Source organism: Naegleria lovaniensis (genome assembly GCF_003324165.1).
Source record: "Naegleria lovaniensis strain ATCC 30569 chromosome Unknown tig004, whole genome shotgun sequence".
Taxonomy (NCBI): Eukaryota; Heterolobosea; class Eutetramitea; order Acrasida; family Naegleriidae; genus Naegleria; species Naegleria lovaniensis.
In genome coordinates this window covers 471,797-498,208 of record NW_025407826.1, presented here as the reverse complement: position 1 = coordinate 498,208, position 26,412 = coordinate 471,797, and the positions used below count along the sequence as shown (strand labels likewise).

At 37.3% G+C, this 26,412-nt stretch overlaps 15 protein-coding genes across 15 annotated transcripts; 9 read left to right on the top strand and 6 right to left on the bottom strand.

Moving 5' to 3' along the window:
• Positions 1–85: 85 nt before the first annotated feature.
• C9374_011434 (uncharacterized protein) lies at positions 86–2,190 on the bottom strand (the record flags this gene model as incomplete). Its single annotated transcript, XM_044687089.1, has 2 exons — positions 86–592; positions 646–2,190. 2 exons carry the CDS (start codon positions 2,188–2,190, stop codon positions 86–88), a joined length of 2,052 nt encoding a protein of 683 aa, XP_044554603.1.
• An 833-nt stretch (positions 2,191–3,023) lies between these two features.
• Positions 3,024–3,665, top strand: C9374_011433 (uncharacterized protein; the record flags this gene model as incomplete). Its single annotated transcript, XM_044687088.1, has 1 exon — positions 3,024–3,665. The coding sequence occupies one exon, from the start codon at positions 3,024–3,026 to the stop codon at positions 3,663–3,665; it is 642 nt and encodes a 213-aa protein (XP_044554602.1).
• A 37-nt stretch (positions 3,666–3,702) lies between these two features.
• On the top strand, positions 3,703–5,085 carry C9374_011432 (uncharacterized protein; the record flags this gene model as incomplete). Its single annotated transcript, XM_044687087.1, has 1 exon — positions 3,703–5,085. One exon carries the CDS (start codon positions 3,703–3,705, stop codon positions 5,083–5,085), a length of 1,383 nt encoding a protein of 460 aa, XP_044554601.1.
• Positions 5,086–5,215: 130 nt separating this feature from the next.
• C9374_011431 (uncharacterized protein) lies at positions 5,216–5,620 on the top strand (the record flags this gene model as incomplete). Its single annotated transcript, XM_044687086.1, has 1 exon — positions 5,216–5,620. One exon carries the CDS (start codon positions 5,216–5,218, stop codon positions 5,618–5,620), a length of 405 nt encoding a protein of 134 aa, XP_044554600.1.
• A 196-nt stretch (positions 5,621–5,816) lies between these two features.
• C9374_011430 (uncharacterized protein) lies at positions 5,817–6,179 on the top strand (the record flags this gene model as incomplete). Its single annotated transcript, XM_044687085.1, has 1 exon — positions 5,817–6,179. One exon carries the CDS (start codon positions 5,817–5,819, stop codon positions 6,177–6,179), a length of 363 nt encoding a protein of 120 aa, XP_044554599.1.
• A 138-nt stretch (positions 6,180–6,317) lies between these two features.
• Positions 6,318–8,951, bottom strand: C9374_011429 (uncharacterized protein; the record flags this gene model as incomplete). The annotated part of the gene is made up of 1 exon (XM_044687084.1): positions 6,318–8,951. The coding sequence occupies one exon, from the start codon at positions 8,949–8,951 to the stop codon at positions 6,318–6,320; it is 2,634 nt and encodes an 877-aa protein (XP_044554598.1).
• Positions 8,952–10,006: 1,055 nt separating this feature from the next.
• Positions 10,007–12,160, top strand: C9374_011428 (uncharacterized protein; the record flags this gene model as incomplete). Its single annotated transcript, XM_044687082.1, has 1 exon — positions 10,007–12,160. The coding sequence occupies one exon, from the start codon at positions 10,007–10,009 to the stop codon at positions 12,158–12,160; it is 2,154 nt and encodes a 717-aa protein (XP_044554597.1).
• A 158-nt stretch (positions 12,161–12,318) lies between these two features.
• C9374_011427 (uncharacterized protein) lies at positions 12,319–12,780 on the bottom strand (the record flags this gene model as incomplete). The annotated part of the gene is made up of 1 exon (XM_044687081.1): positions 12,319–12,780. The coding sequence occupies one exon, from the start codon at positions 12,778–12,780 to the stop codon at positions 12,319–12,321; it is 462 nt and encodes a 153-aa protein (XP_044554596.1).
• A 325-nt stretch (positions 12,781–13,105) lies between these two features.
• Positions 13,106–14,371, bottom strand: C9374_011426 (uncharacterized protein; the record flags this gene model as incomplete). Its single annotated transcript, XM_044687080.1, has 3 exons — positions 13,106–13,514; positions 13,608–13,887; positions 13,936–14,371. 3 exons carry the CDS (start codon positions 14,369–14,371, stop codon positions 13,106–13,108), a joined length of 1,125 nt encoding a protein of 374 aa, XP_044554595.1.
• A 48-nt stretch (positions 14,372–14,419) lies between these two features.
• C9374_011425 (uncharacterized protein) lies at positions 14,420–17,875 on the bottom strand (the record flags this gene model as incomplete). Its single annotated transcript, XM_044687079.1, has 3 exons — positions 14,420–15,692; positions 15,745–17,000; positions 17,057–17,875. The coding sequence occupies 3 exons, from the start codon at positions 17,873–17,875 to the stop codon at positions 14,420–14,422; spliced, it is 3,348 nt and encodes a 1,115-aa protein (XP_044554594.1).
• Positions 17,876–18,126: 251 nt separating this feature from the next.
• Positions 18,127–18,573, top strand: C9374_011424 (uncharacterized protein; the record flags this gene model as incomplete). The annotated part of the gene is made up of 1 exon (XM_044687078.1): positions 18,127–18,573. One exon carries the CDS (start codon positions 18,127–18,129, stop codon positions 18,571–18,573), a length of 447 nt encoding a protein of 148 aa, XP_044554593.1.
• Positions 18,574–18,814: 241 nt separating this feature from the next.
• On the bottom strand, positions 18,815–22,210 carry C9374_011423 (uncharacterized protein; the record flags this gene model as incomplete). The annotated part of the gene is made up of 2 exons (XM_044687077.1): positions 18,815–19,255; positions 19,547–22,210. 2 exons carry the CDS (start codon positions 22,208–22,210, stop codon positions 18,815–18,817), a joined length of 3,105 nt encoding a protein of 1,034 aa, XP_044554592.1.
• Positions 22,211–22,459: 249 nt separating this feature from the next.
• On the top strand, positions 22,460–23,975 carry C9374_011422 (uncharacterized protein; the record flags this gene model as incomplete). The annotated part of the gene is made up of 2 exons (XM_044687076.1): positions 22,460–22,606; positions 22,749–23,975. 2 exons carry the CDS (start codon positions 22,460–22,462, stop codon positions 23,973–23,975), a joined length of 1,374 nt encoding a protein of 457 aa, XP_044554591.1.
• Positions 23,976–24,073: 98 nt separating this feature from the next.
• On the top strand, positions 24,074–25,294 carry C9374_011421 (uncharacterized protein; the record flags this gene model as incomplete). Its single annotated transcript, XM_044687075.1, has 1 exon — positions 24,074–25,294. One exon carries the CDS (start codon positions 24,074–24,076, stop codon positions 25,292–25,294), a length of 1,221 nt encoding a protein of 406 aa, XP_044554590.1.
• A 103-nt stretch (positions 25,295–25,397) lies between these two features.
• On the top strand, positions 25,398–26,405 carry C9374_011420 (uncharacterized protein; the record flags this gene model as incomplete). The annotated part of the gene is made up of 1 exon (XM_044687074.1): positions 25,398–26,405. The coding sequence occupies one exon, from the start codon at positions 25,398–25,400 to the stop codon at positions 26,403–26,405; it is 1,008 nt and encodes a 335-aa protein (XP_044554589.1).
• Positions 26,406–26,412: the final 7 nt, after the last annotated feature.

Genomic DNA, 26,412 nt, shown 5'->3' with positions numbered 1-26,412 from the left:
AGCCCAATTCATTGTATTCATTGAGCGTGCTCCAATAAATAAGAGTCTTGCAATTGTTGAAAAGTCCTGCTAATTTCAAACCAATTTAAGAGATCCAAAGCTTATACATGGCTGCGATAATATAAAACGATATGGCCATTATTGTTGGGGCTGGGAGCAAAGGCGCAGATATCCACTTGTAGTTAATACCCAGAACTACTTCTACTGCCAAGCTACATAGCAAAATTATGACAACACAAATCATCAATCCAACAGCAAGCTTTTTCATTTTAGGTTGTTTTGGTGCAGGAGTGAAGAAGGTACAGAATCTCTTTAAGATAAATCCAAACATGATACAAGTCGCAAGGTGCATAATCGCAATTAGTACATGCATTCCAATCAAGATGTAGGATATAGTTTGTGTCAATTCTTCTTCAGTTTCAGGTGATGAATCTGCTTTTTGACTAAAATGCAACAGAGCAAACGAGCCTGCAACAAGTATCAAGAAAAACAAATGAATGGCACTGTTAATAACATTTCTAATAATTAAGAGTCTTCTGTTGGCATTAAATGCCGCATAGATGGTAATGGTTTGAGACAACCATGATACAAACTGTATTGTTGATAAATTGTATTAATTGTTGAGATACTAGAAGAAATACATACCGTAATTAGAACGAATGCAATTAAGAATGGAGACATGATAAAACTATAGTTATTCACAATTTTTCTAAATCCATAAAATCGAATAAATTCAGTGTCGGGAGCGTCTGGAGCGAGATACTTGGGTGGAAGTGGGAAAACACATGACAAATTTACCATGAAAAAGAATCCTGTAAGTCCCAACATGAAAATTAAGGCAATGACGACAAGAAATATTCCCTGAACGGTTTGCCTTGATTTCAACTTGAATCTCAGAAAAGTCTTGATAAATTGTTGGAACAATATTATAATACCACAAAATAATGGCATGTACAGAAATGCAAATACAATCATCCACCATCCATCAATTGCGTTTGGGTTGTCCTTGTCAACATTCAATTCTGGAATATTCATTTTAAATAGTTGAAGAGCAAGACATAGAGTAGTGGAAATGGCACACAGTGGAACACCAAAGTAAAATGTAAAGTAGTATTGGGTATTGTGGCACATATCGTACAAGGTTTCTAAATTTTGCTTTTTCTGCTGATGTGACTCCAATTGTTTTGTAGCAGTGGAGACAAAATTATTAAGTTTTTGAAAGCACAACTTGTAAAAGGAGCAAATGTAAGAAGCGTGTAATAGATTATAAAAGTCGCTATGGCTCTGATTGTTTGGAAGCTCATTATCGTAATTAGGTCCAACGAGTGATTTGACACTAAAATTATTTTCCATAAATTTGTCTTCAAGATCTTCGACAATCTCCTTTTCGATACTGTTTTTGATGTGCATCCTCTTTTCTTCTTCGATATCACCTTCATGGTCCTCTGAGATGTTATTATTTGGATTTGGATCAAAGAGGGGAATGAAAAATCTATTTTGAATGGATTCGAGCAAGTTTTCACTCTTTTCAACTTGTGGGATAGATTTTGAGTCCTGAAAAGAAGAGAAAATAAATCTTGAATGTTTCGAAGGGAATAATGTGAACACAAAAAACTTCTCCCATAGAATATTCTTTTGTGACAAATAAAACCATTCTTTGCAGACTTGAGAAACTGATACAATTAACGATTCATAAGGAAGAAACGAAAATATAATTAAAAATACATCTTGAGGAATTTTCTCCCATTCCGAGTGAGTCACGTAATTTGACATGAAGGTAGGATCAATATTAAATCCATAGATTGAATACAACACATGATGATTGAAAATGTTAATCCGTTGGGAAGTAGAGGGAGACATATCCTCTTGAGAGTGTTCTCTAAGTTCAATGTCATCCGAAAATGCTGAATCACCGCCACGACCATGAGCATCCTCATGTAACAGCTCGTCCATCTCATCATTTGATTCCTCATCAAAAGCAATGGACGTTGGCTTTTTATTCCGATTCGAATCGGATGATGGTAATACAAGAGAAATCAAAGGATCTAAAAATCCCCAGGTACGCGATGAGGTCGTTGATGGTTCTCTGTGCGTCCGAAGTGGTAATGGTGATGAAGATATCTTTGAACGTTTCGTTTTGCCATGCGGCTGAGGAGAAGGAGAGGGCAACTCTTCAATAAAATGGTCCATTTTTTTCTATTTTGAAATTCAAATAAAAAATGTCCAAGTTTATACAATTAGCCAAATAATTTTCATTGGTTGTAGTTGCAAGTTCATCCATTGCCAGCATCATGGGTTACCAATGACAATATTATGATTTACTTTTTTAAAGCCTTAAATCATACAACCAAGAGAGAACAGTAGAACATCATCCCGACGTGAGTGGGTGGGTACCGATGATCATGACCTGAATTTTACCCGTGAATATCTCAACCGCGGTTAAATCAAGCAATAATATTCAGTGAAGAACCAACACGAACTTGACATGAAAAACTGCTGTGAATCGAGGTGAAATATTCGACCATGAGCAGAAATATTGCCCTCTTCATGAAGCATTTGTTGAAGAGACAATTTCACAATGACTCAAATCCACATGTTGCATGACCAAATGGGACAAATCCATTCCCGATAATTTCCATGAGGTTTTGTGGAATCAATGAGCATAAAAAGATGTCAGAATATAAATATGTTGAAACATTTTTACCAAAACTCTGTAGGGAACTATCCAAATCGAGTTTAATTCGATGTGATTTACGAAATACTGAATTTACCCAGGTGAATTTCTCATCGTGCGTTTTCAGTGACTGTCTGATAAACAATACAACCATTTTCAACGCATGTAATTTGACAGGAGTGAACTTGGACGACAAGAATATGAGAGCAACAGTTTTAAAGAATAGCATCAGGATCTTTCGTGAACACCAATTTTCGTGCTTGTAATCTACAAGGTTGTAATTTGGCCGGATGTCGATTTCAGAAGTGTAATTTGAAAAACAGTAACTTGAACGCTGCAAATTTACAAAATGCTATTTTCCAAGAGTGTATTCTCGACGGTTGTGACATGGAGCACGGAAGGAATGAAAATCTTAAATTTCTATTCAAGTACTGCAATGAATTCCACAACGGCCTTCTTGATACCATCCTCTCTTCCAGTACTGAAAGAGAAAGGCCTTACCAAATGCTTTCTGTTGTATCGAGGAAGTCAAGACGGATTTACAGCTCAATCGTTTCATGCAAAATGTGATTCACATACACCTACTCTTACAATAATCAAAACAAGTGGTCACGATCCACAAATATTTGGAGGTTACACCACACAAACTTGGAATCCTGTCAATGGCAATTACAAACGGGATTCTGAATCTTTTATTTTCAAATATCATGATTCGAAATGCATGTTTGAGATTTTGCCAAATTCAGATTCCTCTACTGGAGAAGCAATCTATGCAATGCCTAACAATTTGACATGCTTTGGAGGAGGTTGTGACTTTTCTATTGCTGACAAGTGTAACGAAAATAAGAAGAGTTATTGCAATTTGGGATATAGCTACACCATACCTCAATCACTGTCAAACTTTCAACATGAAGATGCTGAGGTGAGATCCTACTTGGCAGGATCAAAAAACTTTAAAGTTTCGGAAATTGAGGTTTATAAAGTAAATTGACCAGTTTCACAAGTTTAAGTTGAGTCAAAAAACAAAAATGCCAACTTCTTTTTCGAAGGAAGCTTGCCAGAAACCTCACTTGCTGAGCACAGGTTTTTCCTTCATAACAACACGAGTTTTTGAATTTTTGGATAGTGATGCAAATTTAATTTCAAACTCCATTCTTGTTAAATCCATGCTCGGATTATCGACACTTGCAGCCATTGTTAGTGAAATTTATTTTCCGATCATAACTTCTGTACTACAACTTCGATCGGAAAGTGACATGATCAGCTCGGAACGAAATCGATTACGAGAGACTGAAATATTGATGAAAAGGGACGTCATTCGATTTTTAAGCTGGAATGGCATCGTGAGCTCGGGATTGGTAGCTTGGATCAGCTCTTTGGAATCCCCGTCATCATTTTCAAAAATTATTTTCATGATTTTGTCTGCCTTCTCGCCAGCAATCATCTCACAAATTATAGATGCACTAGGTCAGAAGCAATATCACACGGCACTGTATAGTGATGATGAAAGTACTATATTGCCTCTTCTGAACAATGCAAAACATGCATCGACCTCTCAATGGAAAAAGCTCACCACATTTATCAAGACCATTTTCACACAACCATCCTACTCATTACCATTGCTCTCGACAGCATTCATTCCATTGTGGCCTGTGCTCATATCGAATAGGTTAATTCCTCAATTAAGTTTTAGTGCAACATCTGAATTAATGATTGAAGGGTACAAGCATCAACTCAATGAAATGCAAGATCACTCAACACATTCCAATTTCATACAGGAAACATCCTCTCTCATTCAACAGCTACAGAATAGAGATTATTTCTACATGCTCTTATATTCATATCCCACTGGTATTGCTGCAGGTGCTACCATCCATGCCTTGTATCTGTTAGGTGAAGAGCGAGGATGGCGAGATTTTCTATGGAATAGACTTGTGGAAATTGAGAGATGCAAATCAAACAGAAGAAATACTTCAATGAGCACTTTTGAATTTTTCAAAAACTCTCTTCTTGTTGGATTTGCTCATGGTCTGTTCCAGCTTCCATTCACACTTCAAGGTCAACACTTTGGAATGGATAATTCACGTTGGGGATCTCTCTGCTTGTTGCTAAACTCAACCTTACTGTCTCCAATACTATGCTTTTTGTCTCAGAAAATCAAACATGAAACTGGGTATAACAGAGATTATGGAATTGTGTCGAGTGTGGCAAGAGGAATTTTTCAGGCAGTGGGTGGATGGAGTTTTTACTTTTCCAAGCTGAATTTGCATGACAAGAGCTATAGCAATCTGTTTGTGGGACCACTCGCACTGAATACCTCCATCACACTCGCTACAATTAATTTGATGCTGCTAGGGCTGATGTGTTGTGATTCAAAATACACATATAGCTCTAAATTATATTTCAAATAGTATTTTCAAGCTTTCAGATTGTCTTGGCAATAATAAACTGAGCTCAGTGATCTGCATGCTGTGATTCTTTTAGAAGCAAGTCATCATTTTCACCACATCCAGTGAATAAAAATCTTTCAACAAAACACTCATGTCCGAACAATCGTTGCCACCAGTGCCTTCACCATCTTTCGTGTATCACTTGGTCAGCTTGAAGGCATTCGATGACGACGTTGCCCAAAACGACAATGAATATTTCCAAGGAGATACTCGTGATGGTTTTTTGCACATGTCCATGAAGGAGGAAGTTGAAAAGACTTGTCGATTATATCTCAGCAATGTTTCCGACTTGATCCTGCTCAAAATTGACTTGAAAACCTTGGAGCAAAAGCTAAATTCGCAACTCGGAGAAAGAATTTCCTTTGATTGGGTCCAATCAAGAAATAATTACTTTCCTCATCTCTATGGCAAGTTGTCAGTAGATTGTATTGTTGATATCATTGAAATTCCTCGGGATGAACATGGCCATCACGTATTTGATAACATTCAATTCTGAGAAAATGAGAAATGAAACACGGTGAAGCAAAAGCAATTTTTAAAAGTATTATCTTCATGGTGTTTCAATTTCGTCAAAAGCCAACACACTATCACCACATGATGGCGCCAAGCAATGAATTGTAAAGCTTTCGAGGTTGACTTTTAATTTTGTCTATATTAGTACTGTAATTTTTTTAGCCAGCCACAATAAAAAAATGTTGAGCAGAGCAAGCACATTCGCCAAGAAGACTAACGTTATTCAATTTACTCAAAACACCCAGAGATCCCTTCACACAAATCCAGTCTATGACTACAAGGGAGCATGGAAGACATACAAGGGAGCTAAATGGCAAGCCTTCGCTTTGGGAGCCATTGCCTGTGTACTCGCTCCTCTCTGGGTTTATAAAGTTGAACATGATGAAATCAGAACCGTCTATGTTTTTGACGGAAAGCCAGCATTTGCTAAACTGAGAGCCAAGACTCATGCTTGGGGAGAATGCCTTGATTGTGGTCTCTTTGATAGAGATTGTCAAGCTATGTGCAAGCAAATTATTGCTGCTAAGAAGAAAGGTCTCTAAATTAAATGATTTTATTCATCATTTTCATCATCACCATCATGTACCTCCATCATCATCACCCAACACAATGCTACTTGTACACCAATCTACACAAGAATTAGGGATTTTGTATTAAAGATGCCGTAGAATATTATTTGCTTACAAATTCATTCTCTTCTTTGCACCTTTCTTTTTCCTATCATGATTGGCAATACGAGATTTGTTTTCTTGTTTGTATTGCTTGTAACGTTCGGAAGGTTGTTGTTGATGATCTTCCGAAGAAGAATCAGACGGCAGTGATGATGTGGTAGTATTATCGATTTGGCTTGACGCACCAACAACAGTGGTAGTAGACTCTTGGTTGGAGCTTCCTTGAGGTGGCTTACCTTGAGAAGGTGGTCTCGATGAAGCAGCTCCTTGATGATGGAAACCTCTTGAACTCTTACCTCCCCGATTGGCTGAACCACCCCTTTGTGGTGGTGTCGCTTCGGATGCCTTTTGTTGCTGGTTCGTATTGGCTGGTTTGTCTTTCTGAGAAGGCTGTTGCTGCTGTTGTTTGGAACGTGCTTCCTGATTTCTTGGCTTGTGGGAAGTGGCTTGGGCAGTATTGTTGTCTGGTAAAGATGTGGCTGCTGCTCTGTTTGGATTAAATTGAGGGTATTGGCTCTCTTCGCTTGTACCTTCATGCTTGTGTTTGTGGCGAGCATGTTGTTCTGATGCTGATTCGTGTTGCTGCTTAAAGGAAGTTTTCAACTTGTTGAAATTTTCATCTTCATGTTCTCCTTCACCAGTGACGGGTGCAATACTGTCATAACTATCATCATACTCGTCATCATAGGCATACTCCAATAGAATACGTTGCTTAATAGAGTCATCAATGTCATTAAAGTTGGTCCTCGTGCCATGATCTTTCTTTTTACCAATTCGAACCACTTGAGAGGTGGCTGATGCATTCGAGAAGAAATCAGTGTCCATCCAAACCGATGGAGAAACCACTGGCGATGGAGGTTCAGAATGACGTCCACTACTAGCACTGGCTGCGGAAATGAGAGAAGATGGAGGCTTATTGAACTCAGAGGAGCTCTGAGCTTGAATGGTGGAACTTTTTAAGGCGCTCAATGTCAATTTCGTGTCCAAACGTCTCAATTGCAATGGTAATTGATTGTCCATGAGTGAGTTCGTGGTGACGGCGAGATCATTCTTGAAATGTTCCAAACACAATTGAAGGAATCCTAATCCATAGTCTGGGAAGAGAGATTTGAGTTGTTGTTGAGCGTCACTTGTTGGCTTTTCTTCACTACCTTGTAGTGCTGCTTCATTCTCTGCCTCAGAGAGTTTGCTGCAAATATTCTTGACAAGGTTTTGAACTGAGGAAACACTTGTAAGAGAGGAATTATTGGCAATCACTTGTTCCATCCATTTGGAAAGTCCATACAACTTGTCATATTGGAACATGAGATAATTGAGTTTAGGTTGATCCGTGATGATAAACTTTTGATAGGATTGAAGAGTGTCGAGAAGTTCTAGAACAATGGCAGTTGTTTGACGGGTCATTTGCTTATCCAAAGTATACTTGCAAAGAAGTTCGAGCTTAGCTTGTGGAATTTGTTCTCGTGTCAATAAATTTTCAATATATCTAGAGTGAAGGGCATCCATATGACTTGAAGTTGATCTATTGGTATGAGTGGCTCCAGTCACGAGATCTTCAATATTTCTCATGTAATATTCTCGGAATAGAACGTGTGTAATTGAAAGAAGGTTAAGCTTGATTTGCTTGCAGAGAAATGAATAATCTGTATCTTCTCCAATCATGCTCTGCAATTGAGGAATCACCTTGTCATGACACTCAAGAATGAGGAAAGAAAATTGATATGACATTGGTGTCTTCTTTTCTCTATTGTCTAACATAAACGCATAGGATGCTAATGGAAAAACGTCTAATAAAGATCTGATTGTGAAAGTTCCATCGTAAAGATAATAAATAATTTTTCTGATTTGATTGGACTCGGAAGATGATGAATTTTGTGGCTTGGTAGCACCATTGATAGGTTGCATCTTGTAAATATTATCAAAAAGGTCTCTCCAATTAATACATATGGTATTTAACACATGATCATTCAAGTCATGCATCAAAGAAGGCTGAGAGAGAAATATTTTGGTGAGTAACTCAGTGGTGAGCATGGTATTCGAATAGGCATATAATGCTGAAAGGTCAAAGAGTTTAGGAATATCAAACAGTGATTTCTGAGAAATGACCGATCCGATATCCAACCACTCTTCGGGATCTACTTGATCTCGTAATTGCTGAGGGGAGCGTAATTCATTACTATTTGCTCTAGCACTCAAATAGAAATTCATAAATAATTTGTAATAAATCATGAATAGACGTCTGTAAATTTTAGCCTCTTCTCGTTGCTCACTTTTTGGTGTTATTGTCGTATCATGTATCAGAGAATTAAATCCAATATCAAAAGGTCTCGGAAACAATCTGAAAATTGATTCAATACATCTCTTCAGAGAAACATCGTTCAACATGTACATCCAAAAATCATGATCATCTACGGAGAGTACACGATGAAAATCTCTATTCACCATCTGCAGACACTCAAGCCTTGAAATTCTCTTATCCGAGACTAACAATGGATTCAGACGATCCATATACGGAATCATTTCTAATCCTTGTCCCTTGGGTAAATTATAATAATTCTCTAGTTTCGTATGAAGACGAGTAAAGGCTTGAATGGAAGATGCCGATGGCTCTTCGTTGGATGATGTGCTGTTGTTTGTCAACATGTGGGATGATGCAATGTTGTGTGCTTTCAATTTTTTTCAAAGTTGACATTCAAATTGGGATTTGAAAAAGTTTTTAAAAAGCAGCAGAGGAATGTCTGACTTGAAGGACGAGGAACAGCTTTCGTAATGACTTTCTTCGTTGTAAATTCTTCCTTTTGTCCAGCAAAGTGGTTATTAAGAACACGTTCACCATGAATATAAACACAACCCTTAAATTCGTAGTTCGTTGACATTCTTTGAGACAAATAGAATCTCTTTTTAAAACGTTCGATCTATTTTAGTCGTTTCAACAGCTCTGGTAATACATCGACTACAACTGTTCTTTCCACACAACTCCTCATGTCTCTACATTAGATTCCTCCAATCCAACATGTTGATATTTCTGGTCATTTTTCTTTTTTGTCCTTTTCTTTTTTCTCTACTTTCAAAACTTTCTCAAAGGGGAGAAGAACAATTTCAATGAACTCTCAATCTTTCTGTTGGACTTAAAAGTAGACTGGAAAATGAAATTAGTGCATCCTCATGCATCGGATTAAGAGCATTACACTTCAAACATATTGCTTTACCTTCTGTTTTTTCTCAAACTCGTGCAGTTGGTTTCCACAGCTGATTCCTTTGGTTGCTTGTTCTTTTTTGACCGAAAAGTCAAAAGTCTTTCCTTTTCACCAATCATTAAAAATTCCTTCGCGAGGATTCTTTCTGATCGTCAAGTTTCACAAAAAAAACAACAGAACCTATCACTCACTCGTCCTTGTAGTAACAACAACAAACGCCAGCAGCAGGCACAATCTTACGCATACAGGCAACCTTCTATCGCCAATTCTTGTTGCCTCATTTCACATCGTTTTAACTTCACAAATTCACAATTGTTTCAATCTCTTGAGAGATCGATCAAACGCACACAAGTGATGATGGGATCACAAAAATCACATTCATCCTCTCGATGTCTTCATCATCGACTCGTTCAACATGTCATCACAATAGTAATCGTATGGTTCATGATGATTTCATTCAGCACATGGTTCCATTCCGACGATTCGAATAGTCATCATGACATGAAGACCATCATCACACTTGGAGTGTGTCAAGCAGCTTCTCTTGTGAATCCTTCCAATTATCCCAAAATTAATTCAATTAGTACTGTGGATGGTTTTTCACTCTATTTCAAAGTCAATTCGAGTGATTCGTCCATTGTTGATTTTGCAATCATTGTCAAGGGTGCAGCGAATGGATGGGCAGGTTTAGGAATTGATCCTGGCACTACTGGAATGACCAATGCTGACACTGTTATGGCTCGATTTGTGAATAATAAGATTGAAATTGCTGACATGTTCATGACAGGTATTGGAAGTGCTCCTATTCAAGATACAATTGATAATTTACTCGATAAAGATGGTGGAGTGAGTAATGGAGATTTACATGTGAAATTTTCTAGAAAGATCAATACTGGAGACACGGCACGAGATAAAATCATTCGAAATGAAACGATGAAATTTAGTTATGCATTTTCCACAACTTCAAATTCCTTCTCTTCTGCTCATGACGGAAATACGAGAGGAACGTTTACAACTAATTTATTGCAATATGTGGGAACGAATACGACCTCAGGAAATCCAAATACTCCGAATATTAATTCGACACCAAATTATGTCAATTTCCATTTAATTGTGACAGGTGCTGTGTTTTTCACAGTGTTGAGCATTGGATTAGTTTTCACATTTTTACCAATTATGGCAAAACCAAATGCCTTCACGGACTTGTTGTTGTATCGAAGATTTTGTCCTCTCATTAAGAATCGATACATTGGAAGTGTGCTAAACCCATTACTCGAGTTAACCATTGGTGAAGTTCTTCTCGTTGTGACGTATTGGTTAATATTAAGCGTTTGGGCTATTTATGGAGGTGTCAATGCGACAAGTTTTCCAGTTGGACGAGCATTTGCATATGTAAATGTTTGGAATTTCAGTTTAATTCTATTTCCAGTGAGCCGATATTCAGTCTTGTTGGCACTTTTTGGAATTTCATTTGAACGAGCTGTCAAGTATCACAAATGGATTGGAAGATCGACCTTCTTTTTTGTGACGTGTCATTTTATTGCCATGTTGGTAGAAAATGCAGTGTTAGGAAATGCTGCTTATTTGTGGTCCATGAGTTCGATGAGTTATCCATTATTGGGATTTATTGCTTGGTGTTTGTTGGGAATTTTAGGATTAATGACATTTGAACCTATTCGAAGAAAAGTTTGGGAATTATTTTACTATTCACATATTATTCTTGCACTGTGTGTGGTAGCTCTCGTTATTGCTCACGGAAGAGGATGGGTTATGACACTTCCATATATGGCATGTAGTATTTTACTATTCTTGTTCGATTTGAGTTTTCGATGGATCTTTGGTTTTGGTGTGCCAACTAAATTAGTGAGCATGAAATACGATGAACAAGCAAAAGTCACTGTTTTGACCTTCCAAAAACGATTCATGACATTTTTGAATATTGGCGCAAATATGAATGCAGGTGGTTTTGTGTTTGTATACATTCCTAGAGTGAATCCATTCGGTTATCATCCATTCACGATGAGTAGTTGTAAGAAATTACAAGAAAATTCTGTCTATGAATTCACTTGTCATGTTCGAAATCATGGAAAGGGATATTCGAAACGATTGGCAGAATTGGCAAAGAAAATTGAAAGTGGCAATGAACGTGCCGAGAATGTGAGTGTTCGAGTAGAGGGTGTTTATGGAAATTTATCGATACCTCTTCGTAGCTATGAAACTGTGGTTTTGATTGGAGGTGGAATTGGAGTCACTTTTGTGAATTCAGTATTGGAAGGAATTATTCAGAGAGAAGATCACAAAATTCAAACAGTACATGTTTGGTGGTCATTGAGACAACCTGCCATGATTGATTTATTCCCACTATTGAGAGACGACGTAAATGCGTCAATCAAGAAGCAATTTTTCATAACTTCACAACAAACAGAAATGAGTGAGCAAAAGACTTCTGCTTCATGTAATCATGCAGTGATGGGCAAGATGGATGTGAAAAAGTTATTAGAATCCCTCAAACAACAAGACTCGTCCAAGGAGAGAAATATTGGAGTGTTTGTTTGTGGAACACATCATTTGATTGTGGATGTCTTAAATACTGCTCGAGAATTGAGTGATTTCCAAACAAGATTCCATGTACACAAAGAAACATTTGAATTGTAAAAACGTAATTTTCAGGGTAACGTTGTTCTCACGGACCATCAATACACAAGCTCAACAATTTCAAAAGAATCTTTTCAGTTGAATTCTTCACAACTTTATTGTCGTGTTCTGTTCAACTGACAATTTTCACACCACTCTATTGCAGTGACTAAATTCCATTACTCAACATTGATGGATCTTGTCTTCTTTTCTGGAATAGTCTTTGGAATAGTGACTCTCAAGACACCATTTTCAAGATTGGCCTTAATATTATTCATGTCAGTATTGGGTGGCAAATAGATAGTTCTTGAAAAGTCACCATAAGATCTCTCGACACAGTGATAGGTCTCATTTTCTTCCTTCTTTTCCTTGTCCACGTGTCCAGAAACTGTCAACAATCTATTCTCGTCATCTAGATCAATCTTGACATTTTCCTTTGTAATTCCAGGTAAGTTGCACAAGACCTTCAATTCCTTATCAGTCTCGCTAACATCTGTGGTTGGCTTCCAGACCTGTTCAAGACGATCATCGAATCTATCAAATGCACGGAACCATGGGTCATCAAAGAATGTATCGAGCCAACCGAATCCACTGCGTTGTGGCTTGGAGAGTTGTGTATTCTTGTTGCTGTGACGAACCATTTGTGTAGTAGTAAGGTGCTGTGTAAGGTATACGAGTTGTTGTATTGCAATATTGGGATTTTGTTTTGTCTTGGAAATCAAAGTCGAGCCATGGTGGTCGCTATTTAAATGTTTCAAATCCCGAGATGATAATAATAAATTCCGATTTGAAGTGCTTCTCGGATTGGAAACTACTTTTAAAAGGAAATTATTTCATGTCCTGAATTCCGATTTGTCGGAATTCACAAATCCAATCGTCCTCAATATACTAATTCCGACAAGTGTATAGATTTACAATCATTAAATGTGTTCCGATGCGCAAGCTATTCTTCATTTCCATTGAAATCTAATCTTCCAAAGTCTTCTTTTCTTCTTCATCTTGTGCAATAATAATGGTACATTCTCCCTTAATATCTTCGTTCATCATTGCCCTCGCAATTGTTGACAGCTTTCCTCTTTGAACTCGCTCAAATAATTTCGTCAATTCGAAACATAAAGCAATCTGTCGTTGAGGTCCAAATATTTCCAAACAATCTTGAAGAGTTTGTTTGATTCGGTTTGGGTTTTCAAAGAATACTAAACAACGATTACCTTGAATTTGGTTCATTTCTTGCAATAATTTCCTTCTTTTTTTGGGAATCATTGGTAAAAAACCTTCAAAGATGAATCTATTGCTATTGAAGCCACTAATCATGAGAGCTGTAACAATGGAGGAAGGTCCAGGTACTGAATACACTGGTACGCCGTACTCGTGGCTAACAATATTTCATGAAAACAATTCATGATTTGAAAAAAGTAGGTGTGAAATAGATCAATATGGCAATTTCAGTATTAATATTGACGCTTACCAACTCTTCACTAACATCCATCCTGGATCACTGATACAAGGAGACCCACATTCGCTCACAAGTGAGACCACTTGACTTGAAGAGGTTAACTTATTCAATATAACATTCAAATGCTTCCTCGATTGGCTATAAATTTCAGTAGCATTCTTGTTTTCTACAAAGCTTATTAAATGTTGAGGAGGATTCGATTCTAGAGAATGAAAATGAAGAAGTTTTCTCGTTGTTCGTGTATCCTCACAGGCAATAATTTGTGAAGATTTTAAAACGTGTTTGGCTCTCTCTATCATCAATTAAGAATGTATGCACTAAGTATTTAGTGAATTCTTACCTGAGAGATCATGCATATTTCCAATGGGAGTTGCAACCACATAGAGTCCAGGTGGGGTTTGAAGTGTTCCAGTAGAGTCTTCCGAAGTACTAATATCATGATGTTCCGTACTGCTAATATCTAGTTGATTGAAAGCAACATTAAAATCCTCATCACTACGATTCAAAGTAGCTATTTCATTACGAATCATTAAACTTTCATCGGAAATTGATTTCTTTTCAAAATGATTTTTGTTTTCTTTTGGTTCAAGAGTCTTTTTCTTCTTGATGGTACTCTTTGAATATTCCGCAAGGGAACAATGATTTCTAAATAATAATAATTTTTCGTTAAATGAACGACCACTTTGGAAGAACAATGAAATGACTCTCTCATTCGTTCTAATCATTGATCCCGAAGCACTTCTTCCCGTCAAGAAGCCAGTAACGTGTTTCATCATTTTTTATTTCAGAAAAACTAAATGGTTTGTACTAAGGTCCAAATTTTATCATTGTAGAGGAGGATCATTCTCATCTCGATCGTAATCTAGAATTACAGAGACATATGGAATAGATTCTAACATGAGCTTATTCTCTAATTGGAATATTTTGTCACGTTGAGTAATGTCCTTATTATTGGCAATGACCACAATGGGGAGTCCTTTCTTGAAATGCAACTCTGCTGCGAGTTGATTCAAGTAGCCCAAATACACTTCTGGTGGATCGTATTCATTGGTCTCTTGCTCGAGCGAAGACCAAGCATCTTGAGATCGAGTTGCTGTTAAAGGTGAGGATGCTTGTCTAGTTTCATTACTTTCATCCTCATCATCAGGCTTGAACCTTGTAATGTGAAATGCTGATGGTTCATGATGATTATCAAAATCAACTTTTGGTCTAATGTCAATGATGAATGAAATGGAAGGAAGTGTTGATTTTTCGAAATCTTGCATGGTAATTCTTGGATATAAACAATCTTTGTTATATCCTTCAATAGAAATGTAGTATGGAGAAGATGGTGATTGTTGCAAGCACTTGGGGCATGTTAAGCCACGAGGTGTCTTTTCCTCAATGCGTTTACAATCTTCTAACACTTGCATAATATCCACTCCTTGAATATTCTGGAAAATATACATGGCATTGTGAAAATCAGCTTGCAAGATGCGTGTTCTCATTTGCTTTAAAATTGCAACTGCAATAAATATTGGTAAGTCCGCTGATCCTAAAATAATGGCATCCCACAACTTGTAGATTTTCTCAATGGGTAAAGAGTGTGCAAACAAAGTCAAGAACCAACTAATAGCGTACAGCTCTGGTGAGAAGGAAATATGATGCAAGTGACCTGCAAGCTCTGGATCATGATACATGTGCAATTTTTTGAATATGGCCAAACGTTCTTCCATGGCTGTGGAATTGGTGTGAGACGTGAAAAATTGATGGCAATATTTGTTAACCATGGCATTGAGACAACAAAATGCTTTTGCTTCAAAATCAAAGTGTAAACAAAGGAACGGAGCACACAGAGAGTCGAGACCTTGCCAGTACACCAAATTTGAGTTTTTGTGATAGAATACCCATGCTTCAAGGATGTTTCTTAATTTTTCTTGTCCAATCTTTGAATGCAGAAGAGGATTGTATTGATGACACCGTGGAACATCGACTGCTATTTGTCGTTTAGTCACATTAGAGAGAGGTTGTTTCTGAAGATCATGAGAAATTTTAAAGTAGAGTGAATCAGCTTCTAGATCGTCCTCTGTTCCCAAAATGGCTGCCCAAATCTCACCTCTTGATATTTTCAATTAATTGGCTGAATTATGATATGAAGCAAAGAACATACCTTAAAATTGAGGGAATATCTATTTTTGCCTCCTTAATAATTTCATCCCTAGAAAATGGATAATTGAGCAAGAGCTTTCTGAAGGTGTGAACTCGTTGCTGTTGATATGCAAAGTCCATATCTTTTTCTCCAATGAGTGCAGAAAACTTGGTCCATGTGATGTTTGTGTCCTTGTTATTGTATAGACTTCTCTTTTTTCCAATATCTCCTGACACATGAATCAATGAGGGGCAGAGTGTATCTTCAGAAGGAGTTGGACTTTCATTTGAAATCTGTTGTTGTGATGATTTTGTGGTAGAAATTCCAAGGGCATTGTTATTGTAGGATTTGATGGTGCTCACAGCATCGTCAAGGCATGAAAATGGAATCAATACGTAACTATCAAAGATAAATTGTGAAATACCATTTGAAAAATATCTTGTTCCTGGACTTCTCTTATTACTTCTAAATATGAAGGGAGTAATGTTTAAATCAAAAATCCTTCTATAGAAAAAATCGAATAGCGTTATTTTGGATTCATACAATGTTTTCCATTCTTGATATCTCTTTTTGAAAATGTTTTGTTTTTCTTGAAGTGGGTTTGTGAGAGGTGTGGTAATGGTAACTTCCTTGTTATGATGTGGAAAATTGGGAATCTTGTCATCGAAGCTTTTGAAATGTGGGAATTTGGTAATTCTACAGGAGAGGTGTGCAAGTTTTTCTTTGGAAATAATTTCAAAAAATGGTTGTTCAATAAGCCAGTCTAGATCTGGACGTTCACTTGGTAAAAAAGCTAAGCAAGAAAAGAGTAAGTCTCTAAACGTCTTATCAAATCGCTGAATTCTTTTCCAAGCGTTCTTGTATAACGGGTCATCTTCAAATGGTGATTCGGTGTTTTGTTCGTTTGAATTTTCTTCCTCATTTTTGCATTTGCAAAACTCTACAAAATTGTGAATATTTACATAAACCTCTGTTGCTGAGCTTTTCCATTCTTCTTTTGATTGCGATTTTGTGTCGACTTTGGTCGTGAAAGGCATTCTATTACCAAGAATAAATTCTATCAATATCACTCCAATTGACCAAACATCACACTTATTATTTACGCTTTTAAAGAAATTGTCCTCATAGCATGCCAATGCAAAGAGCTCAGGAGCCAAATACGGAACTAGGATCTCAAAATCTCGTGTGTCTTTTAAAAATAAGCTTGTAGAAGGTATATTTCCATTGATCCATGCAATCATGTGATAATAAAATGGGTCTTTTAACCGTATATCGCCCTATTTAAATAGCAAGTGGGCGAGGTTACATTATTCTGTTGCGAAATCTAACTTACATTGTCAGCAATACAAATCAGCTCAGGACAAAGCAATGAATGAAAAACGCCAAATAAATGCATATAATGTACAGTGCTAATTAATTGAGAAGTTATTTTGTAAACTCTTTCGTCACCCACTCTTTTACCCTCCTTTTTGCAAAAATCAATTTCGTTTCTCAATGTGGTCTTATTCTCCAAGCTCACTAGAAAGCATGTGTATGGATCAAACACCACTCCGCTCGATGACTCGTCACTACTAAATCTAATTCTATTCTTGTATCGAAAATGTGGGTCAAGATTTGACATGGTGATCACATCAAATGTTTCACAAATATTTAAATTTTCGAAAAACTTTCGTTCTTCCAGCCACTTTCGTTTATGATGTACAATCTCGGAAAATGTAGTCTTGACACGCTTTTCCAACATGCTAACATATTCTTCCGTATTCTCAAATTCATTTTCATCTTCATCCATATTTTGCTGGTACTCTTTCCATCGTTTCAATACGCCTCCGCTGTTCATTGATTTTTCAATTAATCGTTCCAAATATACCAATAAACTACCTTCTGTATCTTGATTGTGTGGCTTTGAGATCCAATCACCTTCAAAATTACTCCATAACAAGGATAAGCCTCTCACAGCCATCACGAGAGAAGTCGTTGGCAATTGTTGCTGTGGTGAGGAGGCTATTACAGTAGGTGTGGATACAGATGGTGTTGATGAAGGAGGAGTCCCTCCCGAGCCTGATCCTCCTGTTGTGTTCCTTCCCGATGATGATGCATTCTTTGCTGCAACGATGGAAAGAGAAGGAGGTTTCTTGATGCTACTTGGATTCATTTTTAATGATGATGTGATAGTTGTTGATGATTTCAAAAAATCGAGAATCACAAAGCATGATGACAAGGATTATGTTCATTGAATTTTAGAGATTGTGTATCAAGAGGACAAACGAAACAACAAGACCCTGGTTCAAACACTGTTTACGGAATGAAAGCAGATGCCAGATGTCACTTTTAAACTCAAAAAAAAATCCCTATTCACAACCGTCATCACAACGTTTACTTCATACACAACATCAAATCATAGCAATGGCCATCATTTCACAACAAGACGAAAAAGAACTCAAAGAAGCCTTCTCTCTACTGGACATCAACGGAGATGGTCTAGTCTCCGAAAAGGAAATGGAAGGCCTCCTGAAAGCCATGGGAGCAAAAGACAACGTAAAATCACTCATCACGGAAGCAAAGAAAACCAATTTGACAGGAAAAGACGGAATTGATTTGCAAGGATTTATGAATGTGGTCAACAAATTAATTCGTGATGACAGCAAAGTGGAAGATGTGATTGAAGCCATGCGTGTGTTTGATTCGAAAAATTCATTCCGAGTTGATGCAAAGGAATTTAAAGATCAATTACAACAAGCTGCAGGGTTATCGGATGAGGATTGGGAGGAGTTGATGAAAGAGGCCAATGTTGATTCCGATGGAACTTTTGATTATCGTGAATTTGCTTCTAAATTGTGCTCGAGACAATAATTGTAAAAAGGTGATGAAACGATTCTCCCGGGAATTTGTTGTTTGATCATTGCGTGCACATTTGTGGTAGATCACACAACATTCATCAATGATTGAATCATTATCATGTGTTTTTCACAACCACAACAACAACGAGTTGTGATTAGATCTTGAATAACCATTCAATGAATTGTGGATCAATAATAATCTTGTACATTAAATTCAACTATGATTCTGTATTTATTACATGATCATGTAGTATTTACCAACCTCTGAATTTGTATCGAACATAAGGAACTTCTTGGTCGTCACCATTTTCCAAATCTTGGCAACAAATTTCAAAGTTGACATACTTTTGTTTTGGCAAGAATTGAGTTTGTGAAACTGTTTCGACCAATTGTCCGAGAGGAGTCTTCATCTTTTCTTCAATGGCTTTCTTATTTCCAAAGAATGAGTAAATCATGGACTTTCCTGCTGACATCATAGTAATTTCGAGCTTAAATCTTTCCTTAAAGATGTCCATAAATTCCTTCAATGTGATGTCTCTTCCTTCATCAACTTCGAATCTATCCCAAAGAGTCCAGGAGACATCCAAATACTTTTGTTTTGGTGGTTCTCCAGGTTCAGAGAAGGTAACAAAAGGTAAAGCAATGTTGACAAAGGCATTCTTGAAAGCAGCAATTTTGTTAAAGCCTTGCATTAACTGTGTATGTTATGAAATGTAACAAAACATGTAAGCGCATAAATGGTTCATTCTTTCATTGATGCGCTCTGTTGGATTGTCAAGCACCATTCCTTGAGGAATGAATGAATATGAATATAGGCTATTCGAGTGAACTTTTACAATGTGTAAAACTTAATTGTAAAGCTGTTCTAATAGCCAATCATCACCTCAAGGAAGGTGCATTGACCCAAACAGAGTACCTCAAGAAAGATATGAATGCGCATAATAAAAGGTTCAAAACAACTTGTAAACTCAAAAAGCATAACATACCTTATAAAATTCAAATCCAACAAGACCCGTAATAAGTGCTGTGGTAGTGACCATGGCAGGAATAATTTTACCTGCAATACCCTTGGTCTTGTGTCTATCCACTTCAGGAATCTTGTAATTTCTAGCACGTAAATTACTTGCTGCAGTGATGAAATCAATATGATAATTAGTGTCGTCATCCTTCTCAAACTCAGCAACATTCAAACGGAATCCTGCCATGTCGTTTGGTTTTGGAATTTGTGATTGCAGTTGTTGCATTTCCTGTTCATCAGAATCTGAAAACTCTTGTTCTGGTTCCTTATTTTCCTTTTCGTCGCTTTGGATTTTAACACCGCTCTTTGGTTGGAAAGGAGGGACTTTTATCTTTGAAACTATAGCCTTAAAGTCATATTCGTCTTTAGAACCACCCTTCAAGCCATAAACAAAAGCTCTCAAGTTTGCAGCAGATACAACAAAGTCCAAATGAAGTGGATCGTTTGGATCAAAGCTCAAAGGAACTGGAGGACGCTTTGCTCCGCCCCAGAATGGAGTTCCTGTTGATGTCACCATGTCGAGTGGGAAATTGTACAAGAGTTGCATAATGTTGTTTCTAAATAATTGTTCAAACTTGAGTCTAGCCCATGAAATACAGTCTTCAAAGGACAAGGGCTTGTTACTAACGAGGGATTCGTAAACGCTCTCTAACACAGCCTTCTTCGATGCAAGACTGTCCAATTCCTTGATGTAATCTGTCTTGGACAAGTAAGTATTGACATCATTTGGCACCTTGTTGAAGAATCCTTCAAATGAATCTCTTGCCCATTGAATGGTGTGTTCAATGGCATTAGGGAAGTTCTTCAGAGTACAAATTGGAATTTCTTTTTCTGGTGGATCTCTTGTGGTACCATAAGATTCAGTTAATTTTGGAACCACGACTTGAGTATTACCTTTGGTACCAAGGGTTCCTGATTCCAAAAGCGGTTTGCCATAGTATACACATCGTGTGTCAACATACAATCTAGCTTGAACATTGTCCAAAGCATTGGTAACTCCGGACAATTGTTCCCAGAAATCGTCATCGAAAGTTTGTTCAGTTTCTGGTGCTACTTTGTCTTGGAGAGCAATGACATGAAATTCAGGATTCATTGCTTTCACAGCTTCAGCAGCTGTTGTTGATTTTTGTTGACCCACGTGTCTTCTTCTAAACAAAAATTGTCTGTTCAAGTTAGAAACTTCAATGCTGTCCATATCTGTGACAAAAACTTTTCCGTTTGGTCCACAACCAACACCCATCATGGCATAATTTTTCAAGAATTCACATCCAAGAGCACCTGCACCAACAACAAATTCCTTGACATCGGCCAATTTGTGTTGGAATGCCTTACCAAAGACAGAGATTTGACCGTCGTATCTTGTAGAAGTTGGTTGGCAATCTTCCTCAGTTGGATACGAGCTTTCATCTTCAGGTAAACACTCCAAGGCATCAAAATGGAAATATTGATTCAGAGGAGAGAATTTACCACTGCAAGCTTTTTGAGTTTCTTGGGCTACAATACCACCCAAAAAGGCGGCCATTGGATTCAAATTACCTCTACAAGTGTAAGCCAAAAGCTTGACGATTTTTTCGTCCAAGTGTTCCTTAAGTGCGTCTGGAGCGATTTCTTTAGCAATTTCAAGTAATCTCTCAGCATCTGCCTTGTTGTAAGGCTTTGGAAGGCTCTGATTTCTCTTTTCATATTCGCTCAAGGCGAGCATGGCAAGATGAATTTGTTGTGGTCGTGAAAATTTAGCAAAATCAAAGTCAATGCAAGTTGGATTGGCAAGTTGATCTTTGAGTGGTTGATAGGAGTGTGATGTTGGAACCTTGACTTGTTTCACATAACCACCAGAGCCAGACTTGTATTCTCCGAAATTTCTAGTATCCAAATCAATCTTGAAAGTGTGCTTTCCAGATACTTTAATCTTGATGGGCTCTGACACTTTGTTGATTTCGTCCATACCTTCAATTCCTTCAAATTGGACGTACTCATCATCATAGAGACCATGAGTGGGTTTATCATCATAGACTGTTACTGTTGCTGGATATCCATTTGTAATGTCGGTAACAATATTTGAAACCACGTTCTCACCATCGGGATCATAGACTGTAAAGTTGGTTCCGAAATCACAGAACAAGGATCCCATCAAGCCTCTACTCTCGCAGGCAATAAATCGTACGTTATGCTTATGACAAATTTCATTCATTTCTACCAGTTGAGGAATGTGTGTATCGGTGAATACAACCACGGCGAATTGAGTAATAAAGTCTTCGGTCAAATCTCCTTTATGAATCTTAACGGGAACGTATTGATTCAACTCTTTGAGTTGTTGAAGAGAAACTTCGGCCCTGTTTTGACCAATATCCTTCTCAGAGGCATAGAATTGTGCAGAAAGATCATCAAAGGTTACATTCTTTGGATCATAGAGGGTAACACTCTTCACTCCTGTAAGAATTACATTCTTGGCTACTTCGACACCTAGACCTCCCAATCCACAAATCAAGACATTTGATTGTTGCATTCTCTTCATGGCATCAACTCCCAACACGTATAATTGTCTGCTGTAGAGCTTTTCATCGACTTCCTGGTGATCTTCGTCGACCATTCGGTCCTGGCTGTTGTTGTTGGTATGGTTGGATGACAACATTTTTTTTGCGTGCGGAAGCTGAACCCTTTTGATCTTTTTTTAATCGAGCTTCCTTCACTTGTTGAACTTCGATTTTGAATTGAAGCATCATCCGTGAATGTGAAAGGTGTTTGTTGTTCGATCAACAAACAACAGCGGAAACTGGTTCTTCTTCAACCCGTTGAATGCTTGAAAATTCGTAAGAGGGTCAGTCTCTTACGGAATTCGTTCCGATACAATTTGAAGGAAACGACATACAACACCAAAAAAATGAGTCACAACGCAAACCTTATCAAAATGCAACAGCAAATCCGAAACAATGCACAAGAATACAGTGATTTTGTTTCGGATTTGAAAAAGTGGACCAAAGATATTTCGGAGAAGGATAAAAAGTTACAAGAGGGAGCACAGAAAAAGGTACGTGATTGATTTTCCTTGCAATGTATCATTGACACGTTGTCATACAACACACATGAATATTGATTTGGGATGATGCATTCATTGACAATTGTGTTACTTGATCGAATTCTTTGATTCTAAACAATTTCATTTACAATAGAAATATCCACCTGTGAGAGGGACTACTTCCGAACAATCCATTGATCCCGATGAGGAAGCAGAAAAATTAAAAGAAACTGGTAATGAATATTTTAAAAAAGGAGATTTCCATAAGGCTGTAGAATTTTATTCAAAGAGTCTCCAATTTAAACAAGATGCTGTTGTATATAGCAATAGAAGTCAAGCTTATTTTAAACTTGGAAACTTTAAGGAATCTGAATTGGATGCTACAAGATCTATTTCTCTTAACAGTAGTTATGTTAAGAGCTATATGAGACGAGGCATGGCAAGAAGAGAATTAAAAAAATACAAAGAATCTAAGGATGACTTTGAATATGCACGAAAACTAAATCCAAATCATACTGAAACGGAGAGAGAACTTCAAAAGGCTATCGAATTGCTGAAAAAGAGCGAGGAAGGCAAAGGAACCAAGATAGCAATTCAAGAAGATGAAGAAGAGGAAGTGGTCGTTCCCAAGACATCAAAAGCTACCTCTGAAAAGCCTACAGTGTCACAAGCAAGCGTTCCTCCTCCAATGAAGCAAGAACCTGTCAAAGAGCAACAAGCCAAACCAGTGGAAGAAAAGAAGCTACCAAAAGTTGAAGAGGAAGTTATTGAGGATTTAATAACAAGTGGAGCTTCAACGAACATGAAGGATATGCAAAAGAAGGCACCTGTCTCACAACCATCGCAAAATATTGAAACTAACCACAAACCAGTTGACAACAACAACATGCAACAATCCAAACCTTCATCTCAGCCAGCAGTAAGCGCAACTACTCCTAAATCATCAACAGCTTCCATCCCAGAGACAGTCACCATTCATCTTAAACCTTCAATTCCTCAAGCAGCACCAAAATCATTCTTTGAGTTTGAAAAATATTATAACGAATTGAAAGGCGAAGATTTGGCCAATTACCTAAAAGCATTCCCACCTAGAAGATTTGTAACAATACTTCGTGACTCCTTGTCTCCTGAAATTTTCTCAGGAATTATTGAATGCTTGTTGAAATACTTTGTTAGAAAACCATTTGACAAGGATTTTGTCCTTCAAGCGTTTGATATTATGGAGCAAATTTCGCAAGTGAATAGATTTGATATGATCATTATGTTTTTAGAAGATAAGGAAATTCTTATGGTCAAATCTATTTTCAATGCCTTTTACGAATTTTCAGGATTAGAACCTTCTAAAATTGACTCGTTGAAAGAAAAATATATTCAAGAATAATAATTGAAGAATTTCTAACATGTAACAACCTAGGAATGCAATGCAAGCTCATTAAATAATATTCACCTTATCCAAACATTCAAACAACAAAAAAATTCATGAAAATATTCAAATTATATTCATTCAAAACGAAGAGTGTACTGTCTTTGGCAGCACTACTCTTCGCATGGTGCTTTCTACTTTTCAATTTTTCTAAAACAGCCTTGTCACTTCCACAACAACAAGCACTCGTGGAACGAGCATCCCTTGCAGTCCAAAGTTTTCTCTCAAAATTCTATGATCCACAACAGAAGTATTTTCGGGATCAATATACTTTCAACCAACAGCAGCAATCACCACTCACTGGTTACTGGACTTTCGCACAGGGATTTAACGCCATTGTCGATAATGCTTTTAGAGTCTCACGAAATTTCACAAATGCCAACAATGATCTCTCATTTCCACACTATGTCAAATTAATTTCCGATTTATATACAGGTCAAGATAACATTGGATGGGAACGACCTTACATTGATGATATGAATTGGATGGCCTTGACATTATTTTGGTCGTATCAACTCACGCGAAATCAAACCTACTTGGAACGATGTTTGTATTTGTATTCGAAAATTGTTGTGAATTGGGATGACACTTGTTGTGGATCCATGAAAGGAGGAATTTGGTGGGATTATGCACATTCTCAAAAAGCAACAGCATCTAACGCTGGTCCATCTCTGTTGTCCTCACTTTTATATCAAGAAACTCGAGAAGAGCACTATTTGAAATTTTCCACACAAGTGTTTTCATTTTGGTATGATCATATGGTCAATAAGAGTGACAACTCGGTTTGTGATCACATCTCAGCTCAAAATGGTTTTAAGGAGTGTCAATGGAGATTTACTTACAATGAAGGTCTCATGATTGGTGCAGCCACTCACTTATTCCAAATGACTCGAAATGAAACATTTTTACAAATCGCCACCAATATTGCCAACTTTATGATTACTCAAGAAGTAATTGATTCCAAAGTAGGAGGACCCGTTTTATTTGATGGTATCAATTGTGTGAGCGATTGCATGCAATTTAAGGGAATTGGATTTCGATATTTAACATTTTTACAATCTCAATTGAAAGACAAGAACTTGTCCATGTATTTAAAAATTCAAAACGTGTTACAAAATTGTGTGGAAAGTTTATGGAATGTGGCAAGAACGAATGAATTGAATTTATTTTCAGTGCAATGGCAAGGACCTTCTCAAGAGGTCGATTCCAAATTTTACCAAGCTCAAATGAATAGTGCAGTGATGGCTTTCTCACTTTCTGTTATTCAACAATTGTAATTTGAGTTTCTTCATCCAATATCCTGTAATAAATAATTTTAATGGTGCATCATCATCAAATGAAGAAACAATTTCAAGAAGATCAAAAAAAACATCAAAAAAAATGAGCAAAACCAACAGAAATCCTTCGCGGTGTGTGTTCATTGGTAATATTGCCTATGATGCTCCGCTGGAAAAGTTGAAACAACTGTTCAATGAGGCCGGAACAGTTGTAAATTTTAGAATGGTCTATGATCGTGAAACGAACAAACCAAAAGGCTATGCTTTTTGCGAATTTGGTGATGAAACAAGTGCAATGGCTGCGATGAAGAATTTGGATGGAAGAGACTTTAATGGAAGAAAATTGAGAGTGGATTTTGCTGATAATAATAAGATTAACATGCCAGGAGAAGGAGAGGCTCCGATTTCATCATCGGGAAATATTGGCGGAGGCTCCACTATCACATCAGGTCCCATGATGACTAATGTAGGTATGGGAATGCCACCAAGAAACGATCCTAGACTAGGTAATCAAATGGTGGATATGAATCCTTCCATGATGATGAGTACACCTATGATGACCGTACCTTCATCGGGAAGCTATGATATACTACAAGATATTTCTCAAGATCCAGTCATGGATGCTTTAAAACAAATTCCAAAACAACAACTCTATGAATGCCTTTTGGAAATGAAAGAATTAGTTCAAACAAATCCAGATTTAGCTCGACAAATTTTAGCACAAAATCCAACGTTAGCAGTAGTAATTTTACACATACAGTATATATTGGAAATGATCAATCAACCTTTTGTTCCAATGGTAATGCAACAACCTAATCAAATGGTGATGCCATCACCTCAAATGCAAATGCAACCTCCTATGGGCGGCATGGGAATGGCTACTGATCCTAGGATGAATATTGACCCAAGAAGACCTCCACCACAACCACAACAACCATCTTCGTCAATGCCACCTAATAGCGAGATTCAAGCTATATTGTCTGGAATGACTAATGAACAGAAAGAGCAAATAATGAATCTTAATGAAGCTACGATTCTCACACTGAACTCTGCTCAACAAACACAAATTAGAATGATTAGAGAATATCTCCAAGCTGCACGAAGAATGTAATACACTA